The following is a 26,424-nucleotide window of genomic DNA, read 5'->3' on the forward strand; positions in this document are numbered from 1 at the left end:
GCATGAGGCAAAAAGACAACCCAGGGAATAGACTGCCATATCATTCCTTGTGTCCTAAGATTCCTAGTCCTTCTGCCTCCTTCTCTGTGTTTATTTTATGTATAATGTCCAAGGTTTTTAGTTTTACTTAGCAAGAGGAATTAGAAGTGGTCTTTTATTAAAATCCTGTAGATCCTTGAGATTCTGTTCATGTAAAAAAATCCATTTTCTTTTTATTGTTCAAGTTGAGTAATTTCTATTGTTCCACCTTTAAGTTCACGGATTCTTCATGTCTTCTCCATGGTCTGTTGAGACCATATACTCAGCTCTTAAATTTCAGGTATTATATATTTTCAGATCTAAGATTTCCATTTGGTTCCTCTTTATATCTTCTATTTCTTTGCCAAGGCTTTCTTGGTCTGGATAATAAATTTTTATCAACTAATCTGACCATTTTGTTTTGCCACTCTGCTTTATAATGTAGGAGTATTGATTTGCAGGACCTATAAGGAACTTATATAATGGCCAGACAAGCAAGTAATGGGGTTTATCAAAGATACACCCTCTTCATTGTAAAAAAAGTTAAGCTTTGAAATCCCATCATAAGAAAGCAAGGTAAACAGAAAGAAAACCAAAAGTATTTTCAACATGTAGATAGGTGTAATTTTTTTCTCCGAAAAAGAAATGATTTCACCAACAACTTACACATTTTTGTTCATAGAAGTACAGTCCACAAGAACCTGAGACTGGTAACAACCCAAATGCCCTTTAACCAGTGAATGAATAAGGAAAATAAAACAAATTTTAAAAATCCATAAAATGAATTACAGTTTGGCAATAACCAGGAATGAGGTACTGATACATGCTATAACATGGATGAAACTTAAGAACTATGCTAAACTACGCTAAATGAAAGAAGCCACGCATCACTAAAGACCACATATTATATGATTCCATTTATATGAAATTTCCAGAATATGCAATTAGAGACAGAAAGAGATTCCTGGTTGTCTCTGGCTGGTGTGCGGGTGGTTGGATGCGTACAAAGTTTCTGGGGTGTTCTAAAATTAGAATGTTCTAAATATTCTCAAACTATATTATGGCGATGGTTGCACAACTCTGTGAATATCTCATTGAATCATCCACTTTAAATGGATTAATTTCATGGTATATAAATTATAACTCAAGAAAGCTGTTTAAAAGTAGAGAGAACCACGGTGGGGTGTTCAATGGACGTGTGTGGGAAGCTTTGTGCCCTCTGCTGCCTAAGGAAAGGCTAAATGACTTGGCTGTGAGAACAGCATGGGGTGGTTTTGCATATACACTGACCATGATTCCATTTTTATGAAAGGTCCGGGACAGGCAAATCCTATTAAAAAATGGTGGAAGATAACAGAGGGAATCTGGTGAAAATTAGAAGTTTTAACTATAGTTACTAGGCTAATAGCAAATATCATGACAACAATAATCCACGTATACTGAAATCTCTGTTTTTAGTTCTTCTCTCTCTGTTATGATCGTTTTGGTCAGATCTCCGGCAGCAACCTTCTCTTGTTCTTTTATTTGGGCTGAATCCCTCCATCTTGGCATTTGGTCATTGCCTTCTCCGCGTGTTTGAAGAGTCCTTTATGTTTCCTGCTCCTGAGAGTAATGGCTTGCTGAAGAAGAGGTCACGTGGTGCCCAGGGCCTGGAGCTTCACGGAGTGTCTGCTTCAGCTCCGCTGTTGTTGGCTGCTCCATCCTTCGGGCCAGTCGCCTGCAGAGGCTCTCCTTGCCCGCAGTGGGCAGTTTTTCGACCTCGGCCAGAGCGGGGCGGATTTCGCCGACTTGTGCTCTGCTCTGCTTGTTAAGTGAGACCCGCTACCACTCCCACCAGGCTGGAGGCTGTGCGGAGCCCTCGGGTCAGGAGACGTGCCGTGGTCGGGGCTTCTGCTGGTCTCCTGGGGGAAAGCACCCGTCACCCCGGGACCGAGGTTGGCTTGACCGAGAAGGGCCGCACCACCGGAGGGCAGGGGGGCGGGGCTAGGCAGCCAGTGCCGGGGCAGAGCCGCTCTCTGCAGGCGGCCCTGTGTTGACGCTGAGGGAGGGGCCGGGGAGAGAAACGGGTCCTGCTGGCCGTCCTTTGTCCCCAGAGGGGCGTCTGTGGTGAACACTGCCTCTCAGGGCCTCCTCCAAGAAGAGAGCATTATCTCCCGTCTGGGTGCCCCAGGCGCTCTTCAGCTCACAGTTTCCAAGGCAGTCTGCCCCCACTCCTCCCTCCGCACCTCTGCCCCCTCCACCCCCTCCCCTGGGGCTGTGTGCCAGGCTCCTCCCCAGGAGCAGGGCAGCGCCCTCAGTGCTCTTTCTCAGCTGAGCCCGCTGACCTTTAAAACTCGTCTTCTAGCCCCGCTGGTCTGGTCGAGAGCACTCTGGAATATCAGCACCTCTTGTTTTCACAGCCAATGGCTTTGGGGAACTGTTCTCGTGTCTGATCCCCTGTCCCTGTGTATTCTTCTCTCTCTCTGCCTTTTCTCTGCAACCAGGGCTTTCTCCCCTCCACAGCAACTGTGATCAGTTTCTCCCCCAAACCATGTTTCTGTACTAATCGCCTTCTTCTGTGCGACTTTTTCCTCCTTTTAGTTGTGGTTTGTTTTGTTAGTGTTCAGGTTCATTCCTGGGATATTTAGAATGATTTGATAGTTGTCTAGTTGTGTTTGAGGGACGACAGGAGCCTAGGGTTCTGCTATGCCATCATCTTAGCCCCGCCTTCCTATACCACATCCGTGTATACTGAAATCTTTGCTAGTTAATCTCTTTCTTCCAAGAAGCATTCCATACGACATCTTGTTTAGTAAAGCCTATCCGGGCCTAGTTTGTTTTCCCGTTAGGTGCTAAGCATCATGAGGACAGAAGCTGGGCCTGTCTTATCTATTGTCCCGTTGCAGGATCCAACACCAGAGATCAGGCTGTTTTGCTTAGTCTTGCGGGACTCTAGGTTGCAGACAGGCATGCTGAGGTGTGGGAAAAGCTCTGTAGGTGGGCCCAGCAATGCCCAGATTCAGCAAGGCTGGGTACAGGCGGTAAGCTGTGATGGGTATATGTCAGGGAAAATCAAGGGTACAGACCAAGAAATGGTCCTGTCCTATCAGATCATAGCAGGTTAGTGCTGCGCAGTGTGAGTGAGCCTCTATCATGCTGCTTGATAAGTCTTCCCATATACACAGTTGTTTTCTGAATAGGCTAGCCTTTAATGCCTGCTTCCAAAAGGGGGGAAAGGGAAAAAGCGGGGGGGAGGGGATCACAGGTGCTGTCCCTTTAAATCCCGTTAGCTACTTCAGGCAGTGGGAGTTGCAACCATTGCCACCCACCTCTGTATGTGCCTCCATGACCAGGAGCAGTAATTAGGAATTAGAACACAGAATGCCAGTATTTGGAGGACAAGGTCGTTATTACTCACCCTGGCTCCCACAAGCTGCTTCAGGAATGCAGGCTCTTTTCCCCATAGTTGCCTGCCCCAGGGCTGGTGGAGGAGAGATAAGTGGCGACTACCATGCCAGTGGCTGAAACAGACCAAACTTGACCACAATTTTAGCAGCCAAGCCTTCTGGAAGCTGCGAGCATTCACATAGCCTCCCGAGTTCCAAAAGAGTTGCTTCAGAGTTTCTGCCAATGCAAGTGCTTTCCAGGTATTCCGAGCCCTAGCACTTTCTACCACACCATTTCCCCACCACCTACCCCTGTGTTTAACTTCAGTTCTTAACACAATATCCAAATCATCAAAGTAAATATTTTAGAGTAATCTTGGAAACTACTCCTCTTCTCAAAACCCTCCTTTGGTTTCTCATCTCGCTTCAAAGTCTTTACTAAAGGGCGCAGGGCCTTACGTAGCTTGGTGTCCTGCCACTCACTGTAGGCACCCTGACCTTTCTATCACCTCCCAAGTACCTCACATACTTCCCACACACTCTTGACTCAGGACCTTTGCACGTACATCCTCCGCTAGAGACGCTCATCTCTCGGATGCCTAATGCCCCTTCCCCTCACTGCTTCCAGGTATCTGCCCACACATCACCTTCTCACGGAGGCCTTCTCTGACCTCCAGCACTGCTACTTGGTTTCATGTTTCTTCATAGCACCTAGCATCGTGTAACATGCTGTCCACTTGTTCACGATTCGTTTCTGCTGGATAACATAAACTCCACGAAAGCAGAGATATTTTCTGTTGCATTCGTTGCTGTGTGTGCCTGGTGCACAACGTGTGCATTAAATGTCTGTAGAATGAATGAATGAACAAATACACGAGGGAAGTTGTGTGACAAACCCCAAGTCTGCAGGGCAGTGCTGCTGTGGGCTGAATTATGCGCCTCCAAAATTTGTATCTTGAAGCCCTAACCCTGCAACGTGATGCAATTTGGAGATGGGGCCCTTGGGAAGTAATCAGGTCATGAGGGTGGGACCCTCATAGGGATTAGTGCCCTTCTAAGAAAAGACACGGGAGAGCTCTCTCAGGTAAGCATGACCACTTGCACTCTCCCTGCCCTCTAGCTGTGTGAGGACACGGTAAGAAGCTGGCCGTCTGCAAACCAGGAACCAGACTGACTGGTACTTTGACCTTGGACTTCCCAGTTTCCAGAACGGTGAGAAATCAATGTCTGTTGTTCAAGCCACCCGGTTTGTAGTATCCTGTTACAGCAGCCTGAGAAGACAGGTTGCCTAAGACAGATGCCAGTGTCATAGTCCGGGAGACGTTTGATGTGAGGGATGGTTTCCAAGACAGAGACCTCTCAGGTTCGACATCCAGCAACGTAACTTCATCAGAATGGACCATACTCAGACTTCCATTTGGGTTGGATGGAAATGACAAAGGGCGTGTTCCATGCTAACTGTACAAAATGATGATGCATCCTGATTAAATCTGGTATCTGCCCTGGGTTCGTTGGGCCTGCCTGGAGAGGTAAATTCTAGCAGTTAAGATGAGGGAGGGTTCTTCAGACATCGATCTCTCTATAACCTACTGTATTAAACACAAGCAGAGGAGCATTCCTTTAGTAGACATTTATCGATTGTCTACCGTGTACAAGGCACTGAGTTATTTCTGGAAATTCTGAGGCGATAGATAAGTTGCACTTCTGGTGCTTAATGAGCTTACTAAGAAATCACCAGTTGTGGGGCAGTATGAAATGTGCAAGAGTGTGTATTTTTACAAATAAGAGATTACAGTGGAGGGTATCTATTTCAGCAGGGAATGTTCACGTAGTGGGAAGGCAAGGGGTTCATGAGAAGTTTCTGAGGTGAACTGAGTATTGGAGGAAGAGAGGCAAAGGTGGATGGTGATGGAGGGCAGGGAGTTTGGGCTACGAGAAGGCATTCCAGGTGAAAGAAACAGTAGGCCCAAAAGTTTGAGCCACATTTAAGAAGCATCAAATAATTCAATCCAGAGTCAGACACGTGGGTTGAGATGAGACTGGAAAGGTAAGCTGGTCAGATCATAAATGGGGTGGCGGGGCAGGGTGTGGGGTGTTTGGGCAAAGGCTGCAAGGACCGTGAGAGTGTTTAAAAAGATTAACATGGAAAAAATAATTTCCATTAATTATTAGGACATTTAGGCACTCTCTGCCAAACACATGTATTATCCTAGTTAATCCTCACGATGAGCCTATAAGGGATTTCCTCACATTTCATGGCCAGGAAACAGGCAGAGGAGAAACTAAGTCAATGGCCTGAGACCACAAAGCTAGGGGGAAGGAGGAGACAGGAGGTGAACTGAAGTCTGACTAACTTCAAAGCACGTATGCTCAACCACTGTGGACTGCAGTCCCTGGGATCTGGCTTCTCTGCCAGTGGTGACCACGTAGAATGGAACGGAGTCCACGTGTGTCAGACAGGTCACCTCAGATATCGTGGCCACTGAAGCCATTAGCAGGGAAGAACCTTAAAGTGAGCTGTGTCATAGAGGCTTCTGGCATTTCTTAGACTCCTTATAATCAAAGTGTGGTGGAATGCCAGCAGCCACCGGCATCAGCGGATCAGAAATGCAGACTCGCGGGTCCCACCCCAGACCTACTGAGTCAGACGCTACGGTTTAGCAACATCCCCAGGGGATTCATTTGCAACTTCAAGCTTGAGGAAGAATGATGTAGACTTTCCACACTGGCGTCTGCCAGAGACAAGTGCCATGGGAAAGAGCACGGTGGCACGATTGGGCAACAGGTGCACTTAGTCCCTCTTCCCAACTGGAGTCGTGGGAATGCGGCATGTGCCATGGGAGATGCTTAGAAAAGGAGAGCTCCTTTGTGCTGATGTATGAAATTCTACTTTTCCTAAAAGTGCCCGGAAGAAGTTCTTTAGTTGACATTTTTTCATTGTTCATTAGAACCGATGGATGTGAATTGTTTATCAGATGTGGGTTGTAGGATTCAAAATAATGTCAACAGAAATGCCTCATTAGTCTAACTATCTCAGGGCTGGTTATATCTAACTCTAAACTTTGTAAATGTGCACTTCAATTTGGAGCTAGTAATGACTCCATCCATGCCTATTTCTACCCTGTAAACATAAATTTCTTTATTGAGTCAATAGGCATGTCTTTGTGTGAATAGTGATGATTATAAATGGACGTTTGTATCAAAGTCAGACATTATCGTTTCTCGTATCTACCCCTCCCTCCCAACTTCTTTCCTAACCTCCCTCCATCTTTCCTTCCTGCACTTGGTGACTCTTTCTCCTCCCTCCCTTACTCTTTTTTACTTTTTAATAGCTGACTTCTTATGAAGTCAGTATTTACCAGGCAGAGCGTGCCATTTCATAATCTTTTTCCTTTTGTGATCTGTTTGGAGACAACATTCGAGAGCACATGTTTGAACCTGATCCTTTTTTCCTGGAGGACTGCTTACCTTGTTTTTGTGGTTCAGAGCAGAGGCAGGAAGCTTGGAAAGAAATCTGATTAGGTGAGGTATCTTCAAATCAGATTAGACTACAGGTAGCCATTAGAGGCAGCAGGTGCATCTGGGGACCTCGTGTGTGACAAAGTCTTGCAACTTGCTCAAATCCCATCATGATTAAGCAAAGCAGAAGAGTGCTGTGTATGCAGAAGCATAAAATCACTTTGAGTGGTGCCTCTCTTATTTGTCTTGTGTTAGGCTGAGTAGCCAAATTGTTCACACAGCCATTTTCATTAGAACTACATTGATGCAGTGATAAACAGGAATGCTTAAATGACTACCATGAACAAACACTGACTTGGAATACTTATCAAAGAATGATAAAATGTCAAACGACTTCATTTTTAGCAGCATAACAGCCTTTTCTCTTTAACATAAATAAATGGGAACTTAAGGCTGTCTGAGACAGAAAAGCTTATGAATTGGCGATCTTCTCCTGAGAATGAGACTGGGTAAGCAAGACACTGCCAGAAAAACTCTTAATTAGGAAGGCTTCAGAGCTGTGCCGCACACCAGGAACTAGTTTGTTTCTGGCTGTGGTCCCCTTAAGGTAAATTCTGTCTGGTGATTAGCATCACCTTGGATTAAATTAATTGGCTGTATTCAATCCCTGAGTGGATACACTAAAAATAAATCCAAAGACATTAGTTTCCTTGCACGAAATGAGCAGGTTACCTATCCGGTAACCTTACATGAATTATACAAACAACTTAAGACATTTTTTTCTTTAAAAGGGAAGCTTCAAGTTCTGGTAAGTACAAAACTATTTGCGTCTTTATTTTGAAAACAATCTGTGTTTAGCTAGTTGTATTTTATTTTCCATCTTATATCTAGATTACATATGTGTTCCATCTTTAGCCGTTAGAAAAAAGGAATCAATCTTGCTAATAATCATTACTTTTTATCCAAACATGCCAGAAACCTTCACAATATGCCAATACTGAAGTAGGAGAGAACTTCAGTATCAGGAAATCAAGAAAGTCTAGTATATTCAAACGGGGGTAGAGTTTTGTTCTTTGTTTTTTCTGATTACAAAGGCACTATTTACTCATTGGAGGAATCTGTGCAATCCATTAAAGAAGGAAGTTACTTTTTTTTTTAAAGAGTTTTTAAAAAAAAATTTTTTTTTAACGTTTATTTATTTTTGAGAGAGAGACAGAGCATGAACGGGGGAGGGTCAGAGAGAGGGAGACACAGAATCTGAAGCAGGCTCCAGGCCCCGAGCTGTCAGCACAGAGCCCGACGCGGGGCTCGAACTCACGGACCTCGAGATCATGACCTGAGCCGAAGTCGGCCGCTCAACCGACTGAGCCACCCAGGCGCCCCAGAAGGAAGTTACTTTTAATTCACCAATGCTTATGATCACCATAGGGGATAATTGGTGTATTTCCTTTTTGAACTCCCACCCCCAACCCCACCTCACAGAATTATGATAATCTGTGTAATGAACTAATTTTTCATGTAATGTCAAATCTCTGAATTGCCACAGAACTGACCGTATGACTATACTAATATTCTTATTTTGTTGTCTACTTCCCTCTTCTTTCTGAATTGCCTGAATTCCTAGTGTGTTGTACATTAAATTTAAGATATAATTAGTGAAATGACACACGTACAGCTTATAGGTGTCTAATTTGCTTTATCAAGTGAATGGTGGTGGGGCAGGCACAGCCCTCTTGGTAGAGCAACTATTTAGCTCTGGGCAGTACAGATATTGAGAGCAACGACGGCACAGGGAGGCATAACCATGGGTGAGCCCAGTGAACCAAAAGGTGTTGAAAACATCTGCTTGATCTTTAAAAGCAATACAAGTATTCACGATCATTCCACAGTCTGACTTTCGGCAACGAAGAGAACACAGAGCGGAGGGGAAGAGATTAGCAGCGGGCTGTCGAGCCACTGGAAGCCCATTGCACTATAACGTGGACTGCAGGGAGATTTTGTTAGCCAGGTCCTCTAGGAAAGTAGGAATCTATTTTCCTCTTGGTACATCTTTGCACTGGCCTAACCTGCTGGGAGAAGAATCAGACCACTTCAGGCTACTTTGATTCCAGATATCCCCTAAGTATATTACTGCCTTATCCCAACTTCAGTGGGTGTAGAATAAACCTTACCATTTAACAAGTATAGAAAGGAATACTTTAAAATTTTCATTCACATTCTGATTGGTTTTTAAGGCTGATTAAGAAAGGTGCACATTTGGGACACTTAGGTGGCTCAGTCAGTTGAGCATCCAACGTCAGCCCAGGGTTGTGATCTCCCGGTTCACGGGTTTGAGCCCCGCTCAAAGCCTGGAGCCTGCTTCGGATTCTGTGTCGCCCTCTCTCTCTGTCCTTCCACAACTTGTGCTCTCTCTCTCTCTCTCTCTCAAAAATAAATAAACATTAACAAGATTTTTTTTTTTTTTTAAAAAAAAGGTGCACCCGTGTCTTTGGCGGAAGCTGCACTGATCCCTGCCATCTTCCTGCAGGGCATCTCCACCACTGTGCCTCTGGCATCTCAGCTTCACACAGGCTCTCCTGTGGAAGCTGCCATTCCTTCCCACCCTCAGTGCCACTCCCACAGGCTGGGCTACCAATCCCTTCTTCATATTCTCATGACGCCCTGCTCCTCCTTTATTGTGCTAGTCATTTCTCTGTGAATTTCCCAGGGAAATTGTAGAAGATACATAGGATTATGTGAAGGCAGAGGCTGAAGCATTTCCTCTGGAAAGAATCTGGCTTGTACTTTCTTCCCCAATAATGATAATGCTGTCCACAGATCCTTTAATTCAATGATAACACTGAATCTTTTTTTTTTTAATTTTTTTTAATGTTTTTATTTATTTTTGAGACAGAGAGAGACAGAGCATGAGCAGGGGAGGGGCAGAGAGAGAGGGAGACACAGAACGTGAAACAGGCTCCAGGCCCCGAGCTGTCAGCACAGAGCCCGACGCGGGGCTCGAACTCATGGACTGTAGATCATGACCTGAGCCGAAGTCGGAAGCCCAACCGACCGAGCCACCCAGGTGCCCCATATAACACTGAATCTTTATCATGTTCTGTGTTACACACACAATGCCCACCTTACTGTAGACTCTTAAACCTCACCTGCATGTATACAAAATCTCACCATTACAAAACTTCCCCGCTGACTTCTAGGCATCCCGAGAGATCCTCTTACGTGCAATGAGGACCATCTGGATTTATATTTTATTTGTTTTTTCTACAGTCTCCTCCTCAAGAAGCCTGGCAGCCGTCCTGCTACAGGTTCTTTTTCTACAAGTGCTCATTCACTCCTGGGCATATGGCATTTTCACAGGACATGGTACCCTCAGCTTCTTCCCTTCATGCATCAGGTTTATAACCAGTGCTCAGGGTTGGGCAGCAGTAGGGTAGCACAGTGGGGGCCACCTTTTCCTTCCAACTGTCCTCGTGTTCTATGTTCTCCTTCCTGGTGCCAGCACAAAATCTCCGTTCTTTTATTTGAGCCACAAAACAAAACAAAACAAAACAAAACAGAAGGAAACAAAAACCAAAGCCACCCCCCAAACAACCCCCTTAGCCTATCAGCTTACGTAACGGTGTCCTAACTTGATTATCAGGTCATCAGCTCTCCAAGTAGTGCAAACCAGGCAGAAGACTATTGCAATTAAAAGTCTCACTATGGGGCGCCTGGGTGGCTCCATCGGTTAAGTGTCTAAGACTTCGGCTCAGGTCATGATCTCGAGGTTCTTGAGTTCGAGCCCTGCATCGGGCTCTGTGCTGACAGCTCAGAGGCTGGAGCCTTCTTCAGATTCTGTGTCTCCCTCTCTCTCTGCCCCTCCCTCACTCGCACTCTGTCTCTCTCAAAAATAAATAAACGTTAAAAAAATTAAAAAAAAATCTCACTATACACTTATAGATAAATACAATTTTCCAAAATTAAGTGGAAAATGTGTTTCAAACACTATTTTTTTTTAAATTTTTTTTAACATTTATTTATTTTTGAGACAGAGAGAGACAGAGCATGAACGGGGAGGGGCAGAGAGAGAGGGAGACACAGAACCGGAAGCAGGCTCCAGGCTCTGAGCCATCAGCCCAGAGCCCGATGCGGGGCTCGAACTCACAGACCGCAAGATCGTGACCTGAGCTGAAGTCGGCGCTTAACCGACTGAGCCACCCAGGCGCCCCTCAAACACTATTAATGTAAACTATTTTAAAATGAATATGTAAGTACACCAACCTAAAAAGTTACTGGAGGCAGAATTCTGAAGTCTTTTATATAAATACGGTAAGAATTTATCTCTGATAGTTAGTGAGGGCATGGAGATTAAGTAGCACCCCAAGGTCAGTGCACAGCTTATCAGCTGAGGATAAGAAGAGGTGCAGTTTTGCTGACTCCATCACAAAGGTGGATTCTCCAGCTCTGGGAGCACATGCCTGCCACATCCTTCATTGTCTTAAGTACTATAATTACTGTAAACTGCTTAGGGAGGGAGTAGGGGGCACATATGTAACTTCCAGGCTGATCTCGGAGTTTATTTTCCTAAATAACACATCAATAAAATTTGTAAGTCGTCCTGGGGATATGTGAAGAATCAGACAACAGTTTGCAAACATTTAAGTAGGTGATTTGGGTCAAATTTATAGCTGATTTATAATGACAAACATGCCTTTTTCATCTCTGTAATACTGACCACTTATATTTAGTTTGTTCAATTTGTCTTTACGGCTGCAGGCCTGTCAAAAGATACTAATAATTATATTGATTTAAAACAACAGAAAAGAGGGGCGCCTGGGTGGTTCAGTCAGTTAAGCGTCTGACTTCGGCTCAGGTCACGATCTCACAGTTCGTGAGTTCGAGCCCCGCGTCGGGCATCTGTGCTGACAGCTCAGAGCCTGGAGCCTGCCTCAGATTCTGTGTCTCCCCTTCTCCCTGCCCCTACCCCAACTCATGCTCTGTCTCTCTCTGTCTCAGAAATAAATAAACACTAAAACAACAGAAAACAGTCACACAAACAGTGTGACAAATGAGAAATGAACCCAGAAACAGATACACCCTTCCCTGAGCTGCTCAACTGTCAGTCAGACTCTGGCTTCACTTGGAAAGTAGAGACAAAAACCTCAGTGACTGGCTGAAAAGGGCTTTTAAATTCCCTCCTAAAGTTTTAATTTTAGAACCACCGATGGGAGCAGTCCCTAGATCGCATCATTTTTAGCAACTCATAGCAAAACTGCCCTGTAGTAAGAAATATTTGTTTAGTGCAGAGTTTCCAAAAGTAGATTAATTGTGTGTTACATATTTTCCCTGCATTTTTTATATCTGTAATGGAAACATTTTACATTATCTTAAAATGGCCCCCATTTAAGGATTCACATGATTCATTTCTTCTAGAATTTAATGTCAAGAAACATTTTCCTCTAGGTGAACTCATCTGGTTGTATGCAATAATTTGAGCTTGATAAACTTTTCCTGTCTCCCCCTTTTTCCTGGCAGTCAAGGAAAAAAACCCCCAAATACATCTATCGTATAACAAATACATATGTGTGTATGTATGTATGTGTGTGTGTGTGTGTAGACACACACACACACACACACACACACACTGGAAATGGCATGGCATATATATTTTATAAACGGCTTCTTCACTTAGTAATACATTATGATCATTTTTTATGCCAATAAACATAAAGTCATTTTTAATGGTTGTACAGCTGTCCATTGCATGGCTGTATATATAATTTATTTAACGACACCCCTATTGGTGTCTTTAGATTGTTTTCATCTTTAAATTACACATATCCTTATTTAAGTGTTTTACTTGTGTCTTTTTATTGTAAGCCCCTTACAAGTTATCATTCAAAATAGGCAGGAATAATGAATGAATACATGGATTCTTGAAATCCTAGGAACAGCCTAGATACCTACAACTATAATTAGATTACATTTGAATTATCATGTATCGTTTATGGTGTTGTCACTGTCGAGATGAATAATTTTTTCCCTTTCGAGGTCTCGGCCAAAATGAGCGAAACTTCTTCCACTAGTTTTTCCGTGATTCATCCAACCTCTTCTGAAGGTCAAGGTCCTTCTCCTCGCCATTTGAGCGTCATGCATCCTGTTGTGGCCAAAAAGATCAGCTTCTACAAAAGCGGAGACCCGCAATTCGGTGGGGTCAGGGTGGTGGTCAACCCTCGTTCCTTTAAGACATTTGATGCTTTGCTGGATAACCTGTCAAGGAAGGTGCCCTTACCTTTCGGGGTGAGGAACATCAGCACCCCTCGGGGAAGGCACAGCATCACACGCCTGGAGGAGCTGGAGGACGGCGAATCGTACCTGTGCTCCCACCGGAGGAAGGTGCAGCCGGTGGACCTCAACAAGGCCCGCCGGCGCCCGCGACCCTGGTACAGCAGCCGGGCCATCAGCACGCACGCGCACAGCTCCCCACCCACGGCGCCCGCCGCCGCCGCTCCCGGCATGCTACGCGCGCCGCGGAGGCTCGTGGTCTTTAAAAATGGCGACCCGAAGACGAGGCGCACGGTCGTTCTGAACCGAAGGGTTACCCAGAGCTTCCAGGCCTTCCTGCAGCACTTGATGGAGGTCATGCGGTTCCCGGTGACCAAGCTGTACGCCACGGACGGAAGGAAGGTGAGTGTTCAGGTGCTTCTCACGTCTGAGCTCCCGCCGTGTGGGACGTGGAAGGAGGCCCTGGAGAAGGAAGGCTTCTTGTGCCTGTGTGTGTGTGTATGCCCATCCTCGCGGGGTGGCGGGGGCTCACCTGGGTGGGTGGCCCCGTCGTTCTCTGGTCGGAATCCGAATCACTGCATTTCAGATTGGAATCTGAAATCGCTGCATTTCACCTGCAGCTGACAGCATGTTCCCCAGGCCCTTTTCTCAGCTGGCTCAAGGAAGACCTTTGGCTACAGCTGGATATTTTGGTGGGGAATGCAGAGGCAGTACTGCATACCTTTGAAAGGTTTCTTTGGTGGGGCGCCTGGGTGGCTCAGTGGGTTAAGCTTCTGACTCTTGGTTTCAACTCAGGTCGCGATCTCACGGTTTTGTGAGTGAGCCCCACACCAGGCTGTGTACTGCAGGGTGGAGCCTGCTTGGGGTTCTCTTTCTCTCCTTACCTCTCTCAGCCCCTCCTCTGCTCTCTCTCTCTCAGGGTAAAGAAATAAACTTAAAAAATAAAAAAAAAACTAAAATAAATAAAAGTCTTTAGTTATAGCAGAAGACCAGAAGACCGATATCTTCAGCTAGTATGCTGACTCAATAGGATGTTGATTTAACCACCTTCACCTTGATACTTGGTAACTTTGTATACAGTATTGATGCCTAAGGAATGCTTGGTGATTATCTCTTTCAAGCCCTAAAGGCTGTTGAATTGATCCCTTCTGCTAGAAAATGACCATATGAAAAGAACAGAATTTCATGTTGCTCATGTAAGGACCTTAACTCTTTGGTTTCTTCTAGGTTCCCAGTCTCCAGGCTGTGATCCTGAGCTCTGGAGCTGTGGTGGCAGCAGGAAGGGAGCCGTTTAAACCTGGAAATTATGACATCCAGAAGTATTTGCTTTCTTCAAGATTACCAGGGGCCTCTCATCATGTGTATACCAAGGGAACTGCTAGGTCAGAAAGAAGAAAGAGTAAGTCACTTAAATATGTAGCCCTTATTTTTAGCCCTGAAGTGTGTGTGTGTGTGTGTGTATATGTGTGTGTGTGTGTGTGTGTGTGTGTGTGTGTGTTTTAGCCACAATATTAAAAAAAATCCATGCTTAAGTGGCCAATTTCCTTCATCACATGAGAGAAAATGAGGGGCTCAAAAACATTCTAAACTGGAATTGGTCATATGAATAGTTGGAAAGAGTCATAGAGATTGTATGATTCTTTTTTAGATTTTCCCAAATCGATCAATGATATATTTGTTTAAATTGATGAGGTATGCTTTATTTGGTGGTGGGGGGGGGCATTTGATACCTAGATAAAGAATAAAAATGGCAGCCTTTCTTGATTTGGAGAGGAATTCTATGGAATTTGTAGAAGTGACATCTCTGGTTGTTGTAGAGATTTTTGCAAATAATACTATGTGGCATCATAGCTGAGCTCAGCAGGTTAGTTGAGTGTATTTTCAAAAGTCTCTAACTACATATGAAGTCTACTTTCTGAAGTTATTACAGTAAAAATTACAGGCCTCAGATCCATTTTTTATTTATTAAAAAAATTTCACATAGTCAATTCATTCTGGTTAATAATAATCCAGGTTGACAATTCCTTAGGAAATGCTATACAATATCGCATTATCCTTTGGGTAGGGGAGAGGAGGGTTTATTGATACCCGAGTGTGGGATGGGCTATAAATTCTCTATGAAGGTGTGGCTAATTGTATTATTCATTGTGCTCAATACTTTAGTCTCATTATTCATTGTGCACAGTTTTTTTTAGCTCTTTTGCTAAGGAACTGAGTGCCATTTATACTTAAATTTTGGGTTTTATGTAGGCACTGAATAATACACTCTTTAAGTAGTATTAATCCCTCTACTTATTGCTAACATGGGTGAAACTCATCTATTAGGGATAAACTCAATAGATATCTATTAATGTTTCTATTTTGTAGGCATTAGCTGCCAGTTGTCTGTTAAGCATATGGTAGTACTATTTCACTGTGCTCATTTTACTAAAATGATTTTATTTTGTGTTTGATATGGGTTGCTGAATATGATTTTTGATGGTGTTAGGGAATCTAAGGGTTTTGTTAAATTTTATTTTAAAAAGTTGTAAGTGAAACATTTTTATTTGCAATTTTGGTAAATGTATACCAAAAATAGGAGAACATATTTTAGGTTTATACTCTGAAATGTTAAAGATATTTAATTGATGCCAAGAATATGCAAATGTATGCAACCTGCCTATAAGAATTTGATTGAGTTTAAGAAGCATGAGTACCAAAGTTGTCTTTGGGATGCACATTAAAAATATAACCAGATATCTGGATCTTTGTCTATCTCTATTCTCTTTTGTGCCCTATATCAAATGAATGCACTAGTTATACAAAGGGAATGCTAAATTAATAACTGTTACTTGATTAGTCTTGACATTTATTTATTTGTTTATTTTTGAGAGACAGAGAGAGAGAGTCTGTATGTAAATGGGGAGGGGCAGAGAGAGAGGAGACAGAGAACTGTCAGCATAGAGCCCAAATGCAGGGCTCGAACTCATGAACCGTGAGAACCAAAAGTCAGGTGCCAAAGTCAGATGCTTGACTGACTGAACCACCTAGGTGCCCTGATTAATCCTGACTTTTAAATAAAGTCTAAAAATGTTTTAGCTTTCATAATGCTATAGTGCCTCTCTTGGAAATACAAAGACAGGAAAATAAATATTGCTGTAACTTTTTACTTGCTTTGTTTGCATTGGTAAGCAGCACTTCGTTAGACTCCAATTTTAGTGCTGGTAAACAAAACAGCAAAACAGAGTCCCACAAAAATCTTTTTTTTTGTTAGAATATTTAGCAATTTCTACTTTATACTTATTAAAATTGCCTAATTAAACTAATTAAAATTAAAATTCTGTGAATCTTGTTATTTTAGTAGGATTATAGATTCTCTTTTTAAAAATTTTTATTTAAAGTTGATTCATTTATTTTTGAGAGAAAGAGAGAGAGAGAAAGAAAGCATACAAGTGGAGGATGGGCAGAGAGAGAGGAGAGAGAGAATCCCAAAGTCTCCACACTGCCAGCATGGAGCCCGATAGGGGGCTCAAACTCACAAACCATGAGACCATGACCTGAGCTGAACCAAGAGTTGGATGCCTAACTGACTGAGCCACCCAGACACCCCTAAAGGTTCTCGTTTTAAAAGTAGCTTGTAGAGATGCACCAGATATTACAGTGACTTCGAATTCAAATAACAAATGAATACATAGAAGTGAGAAATCTGCTAATATCTTACTATAAAATTTAGAAAATGTGGTATTTTTTATACTAATTATTTTTTTCTTTTCTTTCTTTGCTGCCTCTTCTATTGGATATTTATAACTTCTCTATCTTCTACACTTTGATGTGGGGCATTTTTTACTCTCAAAATCTTGAAAGTGAGCACACATGTGCCTTCAAGCCCAAAGTCCCAGATTTATTCTGTTTCTTCCAACAAAATGCATAATAGTGATTGCTACTCAGACCATTCTTTTGCTTCTGAAAATTACTTGGCCTTAGAAAAAAAAGATTCTCAGAATTTATTGATATATCCTTCTGAAGATGATATTGAGAAATCAATTGTTTTTAATCAAGATGGCACCATGATAGTTGAGATGAAAGTTCGATTTAAGATAAAAGAGGAGGAAACCATAAAATGGACCACTGTCAGTAGAGCTGGTCTTTCTAATAATGATGAAAAGAGTGAAGTAGGCAGTTTTCCAGGAAGAACAGATGATTGTTCCTCTGGTTTAAAGATTGCAGCATGCTCATTGTCTGCAGATGTCTCATCTCTGAGGAAAGGCCATGATCAAGAGGGCAGTTTGGCTGGGGAGATAAACACTCAAACGACAGCTCGAGAGGCTGAAACTTGCACATCTGCTAGTTGGGAGAATGCTGCTATGGACACAGACACCATCCAGGAAACTCAGGATCAAGCGAAGCGTCATTTTTATCGGCCACCTACACCTGGGCCAAGGAGGGTGAGACAAAAGAAATCTGTGAAGGGGCGTGTGACCTTGGTATCTGAAACTGAAGTTCAAGAGGAAATGATTGGACAGTTTTCCTATAGTGAAGAAAGGGAAGACGGGGAAGACAAATCTGAATATCACATGTTTACACATTCCTGCAGTAAAATGTCATCAGTATCTAACAAACCAGTGGTTGTTCATATAGATAACAATGAGAAGATAGAGGCATCTTTAGAAAGGAAAAAGGAAAGCAGACTGCTCAAGTCAGGTGCAGTACATGCTGATGTTGTAGAAATTACAAGTGAAAAGGTGTTAGAGATGTCTCATGGTAATGGCTTGCCACAGGCTGCATCGGAACATTCAGTTGTGGAGGAAGGTATAGTTAATAGTGTAACATCAGACAACAAAACTAGTATCAAAAACTTAAGACCTTATGGTAACACCAGTGATAGATTCAGTCCTGTTTTAGCAGATACAACTCATTCTTTAAGTAATGACTCTGGAACTGACATAACTATTTTTGAGACCCCAGCTTCAGTAGGGTCCTCCACTGTCACCACAAGAATTGACAGACTAATTAATGAATGTGCTCAGCGTGATTTAACAAAATTTCCAGCAAATGAAAAGCAGATTTCATCATCTGCCAGCAAAAAGAAGATGAAATGTCAGCCACAAGTGATAAACTCCAGGCATCAGGATGGGAAGGTTGCAACCAAAGCAATTCTTAGTAAGAGTAAGAGAATAAACAAAGGAGGTAGAATTGCACAGGAAATCAGATTAAAGGATTCACACAGTTCCCTTAAAAGAGGAATACTTTGTGAGGAAGATCTCCATGCAAGTGATATGGTAATAGAATCAAATTATTCTTGTTCCAAAAGTGATCTCAGTCCTGTGAATCCCAAGAATATCCACGTACAGAATCCTACGAAAGTTCAAGGACTTTTAGCCAAAAGAAAATCCAGACCACTAAATAAAGTAAGTTTAGGAAGACCTGCAAAAAATGAAATTGGTCAAGGAGATAAAGTATTTCCCTATAATGACTTCAGGTGTTGCAAAAATAGTTTTGGAGATCAAAATTTATTTCATGTGTTTAACTTCCTTGAGCAAAACCCCAATGCTTTTTGTGGACCACAGGCTCAAGCAGAAGTAGCATCTTGGTATTTGAGAGGAATGACAAAGAGAAGTATAGTTTCAAAAGTTAATAATTCACACATAACTTTGAAAACTCAGAAAAAACAAAAAGGAGATAAGTTGAAATTAAGTACTACTATAAGTAAACAACATGTTACAACCAGGGCAAATTCCTTAGCTTCTTTGAAAAAAGCTGTTTCTCCTGAGGATATTAGCCATCATTCAGTTCAAAATTATATACAGAGATGGTTGCAGAACATAAATCCACATCCAACCTCGCAACCTAGAAAATTAACTCCAGTGTGCAAAAAGGAAAGGAGTGTGGTAAGTTGTAACAACAGTAGTTTTACAGAAACGAATTCCCACTCAAGTTCTGGAAAAGGAAATAATTCTGTTAGGGAAAGTAATAAACACGTAAGTAAAAATGCTGGTTTGGCAGGAAATAATCTAGGTAAAAAAATAGGTAAATCTTTTGACAAAGATACCAGTGAAGAACTTACTGAAGATCTCTGTGACAGCCAGGTTGAATCTCTGAATGATGCTTACTTACTTTCCTTGAATGAAAATTGTGCTATGTCACAGGCAGCTATTGATGATCATAATACTAAAATCCAGGTATGTACTAAAAACTTAGGACCAGAGGTAAGCCTTGTTTACCAAGAAATAAACCTAGCTACAAAAAGACACAGTGTGGAGGCTGCTATTCAAGTAGATCTTGTAGAAGACACTTCCAAAGACCTCTTACCAGTCCTGTTCCTTCGCCAACTGCAAGCTTTACTTCCTAAGACTCAGAATGGAGTTATTCAAATGCCAGGTTCACTTACAGATACTCCCTCTCCTTCCCCAATATCTAAGTCATATACCAATGTCCTTCTAGCTTGGCTTCTGGTGCTAACCTTAAAGGGAAGTATAAATAGCTTCTGCCAAAGTGATACTCACAAGATTACCACCAGAACTTCAGAAATACTTGCATTATTAGAAGTCCTAAAGCATACTGCCATCACAGAGGAAGCTGATGACTTGGAGGCTGCTGTTGCCAGTTTAGCGGAGGCCACCACAAATCACCTTGGACTTGCTGAGAAAGAACAAGATACGGTTCCAATGGGACTTCCTGCAAATTGTTCCACACCCAACATTCAGAGAGTTCCCGAGTGCACTGAGAATGAAAAAACACAGAAACTCTCCTCTATAGATGGAGGCTACTCTGCCAGTGAGGACCATGCCTCTGAAGTCTGTGTTTCAGAGGTGACTTACTCTACGTGTGAGATGTGCACTGGGAATAAGTCTTATCCTCCAAAAGAGGCTTGTAACCTCAGTGACGTTTTTTCACCTATTGATGGCCATACCGTAGATCAGACCTCCGTGAATAAGGCTTGTCTCCTAGGAAAGGTCTGTTCACTTACTCATGCTCTGTCTTCTGATAAGGCTTGTGCTTATGAGGAAAACTGTGTTTATGAAGCAGCTTGCCCAATTGATGAGGCCTACATTCCCCAAAAAGACAATACCAATGACTTTTTAAATTCCAAAGAAAACACATGTACTGATAATTTGGAATTGACTGAAGAATTAGAAAGAGTCGATGAAGTTCAGAAAGACCTAACTATTTTGGCAGACCCTGGGTGTAAACATGGCTTTAATACATTGGTGTCACACCAAAATATCAGCAATTTAAGCCACTGTGGCTTTCCCCTAAATGAAACCAAACCAGAATTTGATGAGGAACGTAGCTCTCTGGCTGAATTTAAAAATTATTTATTGAAGAAATTTCAGGGTCGAAATGCATATGCATCCTCTGATAAGGAAGACTCAAAGACGTCTGAAGAACCAGGCTCAATAACCAATAGCTTGACATCCAGTGAAAGAAGCATTTCAGAATTGGAATCTTTTGAAGAATTAGAAAACCAAGACACTGATATCTTTAACACAAAGATACATGCAGAAGAACAGGCCACTGAAGAATTGATTCAAAAAGAATTCGAGGCTAGTAAAAATTTGGAATTGGTGGAAGTCTCTAGCAGGAACATTACAGAAGAAGAAAAAAGAAGTGGTGTAATTGGTGAGACAGTCAGTAGGAGGCTGGAAACACCACCATCTTTAGTTTTTTGCTATGATTCTAAGCAAAATAGTGAAAAGGAACTCAATGAAGGAGAAACTAAAATGAGAGTAAAAATGATGGTGAGAAGCATGGAAATTGGAAGTTATTCAGAGTCCTCTCTTGATTTTAAAAATTGTTTCACAAGACCAGTGACTTCTGATTGGTCAGACTTTAGACAGGACAGTGAGAATGAGCAGCCATCCAGTCATGGCCCCAATGGCAGTTGTGAGGAGATTGCCCAAGAGAAAGAATACAATAAAGGGTTTGTTAAAAGAACAATTGAAAAACTTTATGCTAAAGGGGAGATTATTAAACCATCTTTTTTTCCTGGGTCTACACACAGATCTCAGGTTTGTCCTTATAATTCTATGGAATTTCAGTGTGCTAGGAAAGTAGGTCTTTATGATTCTGAAGGTCAGTCATTTGGGTCTTCTGAACAGGTATCTAACATTTCATCTGTGTTGCAGAAATTTCCAGAAGAAGGCCAACATAAATGTGACTTTAATGGTGTGAGGGCCAATTATCATGGGGGAGACATTGTAGGACGTGGTACAAAACAAAATGATCATCACAGACTTGTCAGAGATCTGGAGGAAGGAGTACTGATTGATAAAGGCAAGTGGCTTCTGAAAGAAAATCATTTGTTGAGAATATCATCTCCTGAAAATTCTGGCTTATGTGGCAATGGAGACACCACATCAGTGGATACTCTACTTAATAACAGCACTGATGTACCATATTCACATTTTGGAAATTTGGCCCCAGGACCAAACATGGCTGAGCTATCCTCTTCAGAATTGGAGGAACTGACTCAACCCCTTGAACTGAAATGCAGTTATTTTAACATGCCTCATTGTAGTGACTCTGAGCCTTTTTGTGAGGATTTGCTAGATGTTCAAAATAGAACTTGTGCCAAGGAGAGAAAGCCCAATGATCATGCAGAGGAGAAAGCTAGTCATAAGTCAGAAAGAGTATGTACATCAGTCACTCAGGTCTTCACGTCAGCTGGTAGCAAAGTCCATCCTGTCTCTGATGATACTATTAAAAACCAACCATTGCCTGGTAATGTAATTCATGGTGCACTTCAGGAAGGGGACTCTCTGGATAAACTCTATGCTCTTTGTGGTCAGCATTGCCCAATACTAACTGTTACCATACAACCTATAAATGAAGAAGACCGAGGATTTGCATATTGCAAAGATTCTGATATTGAAAATTTCCTGGGTCTCCATTTGTGGATGAAAATACACCCATATTTGCTACAGTCGAACAAAACCATGTTTAGAGATAAGAACGATAAAGCAAGTGGTAGAAAAGCATTTATTGATAATGCCATTGATGATACCTTTAATCGGTTTTATTTTAATAATACATTTGACTTGATGGATAAAAGGAAATTAAGAAAATTAAAAAGAATTAGCTCCTTGGACTTAGAGGAAGAAAATAATTTAAAGAAATTTCAATTATATTTAAAGAAAACGTTTTGCGTGAACTTCTTGCACCCATCATTGTTGGTTGTAGATATTGTGAATTCAAATACACAGGACCCCAGCAGTCAGACGAATGAGATCTTTCAAGGAGTTGATGAGAATAACAACTTATTAAATAACAGATTCCAGAACTCAAGAACAAATCTCAACCAAGTAGTAAGAGAAAATATCAACTATCATTTCTTTGAAATGCGTGGTCAAGCCTGCCTATTTTACAAAGTTGAGACACCTTTAAGTATTAGCAACAGGAATATATTAGAAATATTTTATGTATTTGAGGATGAAGACCTTTTCATTTGGGAAGAGGAAAACCAATTTGACTGATCTTGAAAGCACTGATGAACAAGAAGATTTATAATTTCAATATCAGCGCCGCCTTTTTAAATCAGTGCATCTTCCCCCTCATAATATGATGAAACACAAGGGATGGATATAGGCTAGATAATCTCTAAAAATTTCCCCCTTCTTTAAAATGAGCTTGCTCTAGAAAGCTTGCACTTGGATAATCTTGTTTGACTTTAAGTATTCCACTGTTCTTTATTTTTCCAAAAATAACAGACTCAGTTTTTATTGTTATTTTTGAATTTTCTGTGTGTGTTTTCCCTGAGTGTACATAATTTCCTATAACTGTGGGTTTTCTTCTAGGACATCACAAATGTCCTAAGGACAGGAATTATATCTTTTTTCTCTGTTTATATTGTCTGGTTTTTTTTTGGTAAAATGTATATTGGTGAATAAAATATATTGGTGAATAAATGGAATAGACTTAGCCTCAAATGTACTTCCTTTATTAATTTTAACTACTGATTTAATAAAGGTATGATTGTAAGGTTTATACAACATTCTTGTAAGTTTCTTGTGCCAATGTCTTGAATCTAATTTCCTGGGAACATCTACCTAATGAACTTGTGAGCATTTCACTGGGGCAGAATTAATCGCTTGTTCTCATGATGAGAAAAAGATTCTTTACTACTATGCTTCTTCTCTATTACTTTGCCTAGAAATTATAATATATATATTTTTTAATGTTTTTATTTATTTTTGAGGCAGAGAGAGGCAGAGCATGAGCAGGGGAGGGGCAGAGAGAGAGGGAGACACAGAATCGGAAGCAGGCTCCAGGCTCTGAGCTGTCAGCACAGAGCCCGACATGGGGCTCGAACCCATGGACCGTGAGATCATGACCTGAGCCGAAGTCAGATGCTCAACCACCTGAGCCACCCAGGCGCCCTGAAATTATAATCTTTTATACGTTAGTAAAATGTCAAGAAATCCTAGTAAATCAGAAAAAAAAAAACAAGGAAAAACTTAAAGTATGCTCTGTGAAGAAAAATTAAAGGAGCTGGAATGATTTTAACTTGGAAAAGAAAAGAAAAAGGTGACTTTAAAATTCTCAGCATTGAAGAACTGCTGTGAAGAATTTGACATTTTTTTTTTTGTGTTGAGCTGCATAAATAAGAAATTTAATTAGGATATGAATAAAAACATGTCTAGAAGGATAAATAAATTTGATTAGACTATAAATTGCTTGTTTTGAATACATGGGGTATTTTGCCTGGAATTTATCCAGGGAACATTTTAAGTAAAATTCCTTACACCTAATGATTATATGATGGTATAGAAACAAGTCTTATAAATCACTGGAGTCTATGTTTCTTGTCTGAAACTGACTCAGAGTAGAACAATTAATGTTTTTTGGAGCCACATATGGAGGTGCTAAAATAAATTTGGCATTGAGTAATTAAAGGTAACTAATTACATAAAAAATATCAGTTCAGTGTGAGCCATAAATCCATAAAAAATATGAGTTGCTATTTATTTCACCAGATAAAGACTGCCTCTACATAGAGTATGCTTTTTTTACATTAAGTGATAATGCTTTTCCCACTGAAAAGTGGAAGCTGTGGTGTTACGTTAGCTTCTGTAATGACCAATGAGAATTTTGTTGACATAAAAGGGCTGAAATTGTGGAGAAATAATAGGGGAGAAGAATTCATTTTGTGCGTACTTTATAGTAGTGTCTGAGGTAGTCTTACAGATGTATTAAATGTGATCCTTCCTCATAAAGACTGTGAGTTTGGCTTTGCTATTCCCTTTTTATAGGTGAGAGAATCTAGAGCAGGCAGGTAAAGTATTTTCATCAGTGGTGCACAGTATCATGCCAGAATTTGAACCCAGACCTTTGTGCTTGAAAATCTGCTACTTTTACTACACCTTTGTTCTTTTTATATGAGGAAAGAGTGGTAAAATGTTTAAAAAATTATTTAGTGCTCTCCCCAAAGAAGAGAGAGAAGGAAATTATTTTTCTTTTTAATTCGGAAAGAGAATGATATTTAGATGTATCAAGGAAATTGGGGAAATCGCAATAGCTGGGAACTTTTGGGAAAATACGGCATGTAGCATATGATTTTTAGCGGTTTTACTGCATACGTTACGTTACTATAATGACACTACCGGCTGGGCCCAGATGATATTGGGAAAAAGAAGTTGAGAGTGACATACATGAATTGGTAATGCACGACTGGGTAACGTTCTTATTTAAGCTAAATGGGTTGATACGCATTGATTCTGAGATTTGGAATCGCATCTTATATCATGTTTCTCTCCCAGTTCTAGCCTGTTGCGTGGAACATGGTAAGCACCTAGTAAATGTGTGTTGGATGGTTACAAATGCTTTTTCTTTACCCCTTATCTTCAGATCCACACATGTAGGGAGATATGCAAAGAGGCTGAGGGATAGAACTGAGTTGCTTGTATTTTATGAAGCAATATTAAGTTATTCAAAAGGTCCGTGAAAGTGATTTTTTTCTTTTAACATTCAAATGATTAAACTTTTTTTTCACGAGACTTGCATTGAGAGGTAGAAGACTGAATGAAGCTTCGGAAGAAATTTAAGAATGTTACGCCGTCTTGGCTTTTGCTTTAAAAATGAAGTGCTAGCCTATTGTGTTTTGGAGAATACAGCCGAGTTCAGTCTTGGAATCCAGGTGGAACGGTGTAGTTATTGTTTATGCCCACAAGATGTCGGCTGTGCTATGCTTTGCCAGCAGCTCCGCTGCAGCACTCAGGAGGAGGCTTGCAAGGCCAAAGGGAGTGCATCCAAGACTGGGCCACTCTCTGGGCAGTTTGCTTCTGCTTCAAAGGAAACTGAGGATCCATGTGTACAACTCCCCTCGCACACAAGTCTTAAACCCAGAGGGCATATCAAGAATCGGAATTAGAGGAAACATTCTGTTAGTAGCAAGGAGCTGAAGTTCAAAAGTAGAGGCGATATTAAAAATGCAAGCTGTCCAAGAATCCTCAGAGTTGATCCCAAGGAAAGGTGAATTTTGAGAGAGTGGGGACAGCCCCAAATCCGAACTCAAGTTGAAACTAAGTTAATGAGTCATTGGTTCAGTGATTTCTACATGAAGTTTTCAGATATCTTAATCTTTCAGTGACATAAAGCACATGTCCTGTTTTCAGGGTTTATATTGAGGTTTCAAAGCCATGTTTCATGTTTGTGACATTCATTTTGTTAGTTTTCTCATCTGTAAAATGGGACCACCACTTTAAAGGTTTTATGAGGTAGCTACCTTACAAGATTGTTGTGAGAGGATCACTTCAGGGGATGCTTGTAAAAACGTTACAATGTGCTCAATACATTTTAGCTAGTTTGTTTTTTATTTACAACTTAAATTTTGTTACCCTTTTAAAAAATTGAGGTATAGTTAACACACAATGTTATATTAGTTTCAGGCACACAACGTAGTGACTTGACAACTCTATATGCTGTGCTCTCTAGAAGTTGTAGCTACCATCTGTCACCATATAACACTATTACAATACCACCAACTGTATTCCCTGTGCTGTACCTTTTATCCCTGTGACTTATTCATTCCAGAACTGGAAGCCTGGACCTACCGCTCCCATCCCATTTTGCCCCTCCCCCTCCCCCCTGCCCTCTGGCAACCACCAGTTTTTTTGTGTGTTTATGGGTCTGTTTCTGCTGTTTTGGCTTGTTTTGTTTTTTAGATTCTACGTATAAATGAAACCATACGGTATTTGTTTTTCCCTAACTTATTTCACTCAGTGTAGTGCCTCCCAGGTACATCCACGTTGTTGCACATGGCAAGGTCTCATTCTTTTTTATGGCTGAGTAATATTCTGTGCATGTGTATACCACTCCTTTATCCATTCATCTGTTGTTGGAC

At 41.4% G+C, this 26,424-nt stretch overlaps 1 protein-coding gene across 1 annotated transcript in view; it reads left to right on the top strand.

Moving 5' to 3' along the window:
• The window catches only part of RP1 (RP1 axonemal microtubule associated), a 50,884-nt gene extending 28,326 nt beyond the window's left edge, over positions 1–22,558 (top strand). The window contains exons 2-5 of the mRNA XM_042973225.1: positions 4,504–4,595; positions 12,873–13,508; positions 14,334–14,505; positions 16,950–22,558. Coding sequence (XP_042829159.1) covers positions 12,885–13,508; positions 14,334–14,505; positions 16,950–22,558 — 6,405 coding nt within the window. The 5' untranslated portion in view covers positions 4,504–4,595; positions 12,873–12,884. The remainder of the gene's footprint in view (positions 1–4,503; positions 4,596–12,872; positions 13,509–14,333; positions 14,506–16,949) is intronic.
• Positions 22,559–26,424: the final 3,866 nt, after the last annotated feature.

Source organism: Panthera tigris, chromosome F2, assembly GCF_018350195.1.
Source record: "Panthera tigris isolate Pti1 chromosome F2, P.tigris_Pti1_mat1.1, whole genome shotgun sequence".
Classification (NCBI taxonomy): Eukaryota; Metazoa; Chordata; class Mammalia; order Carnivora; family Felidae; genus Panthera; species Panthera tigris.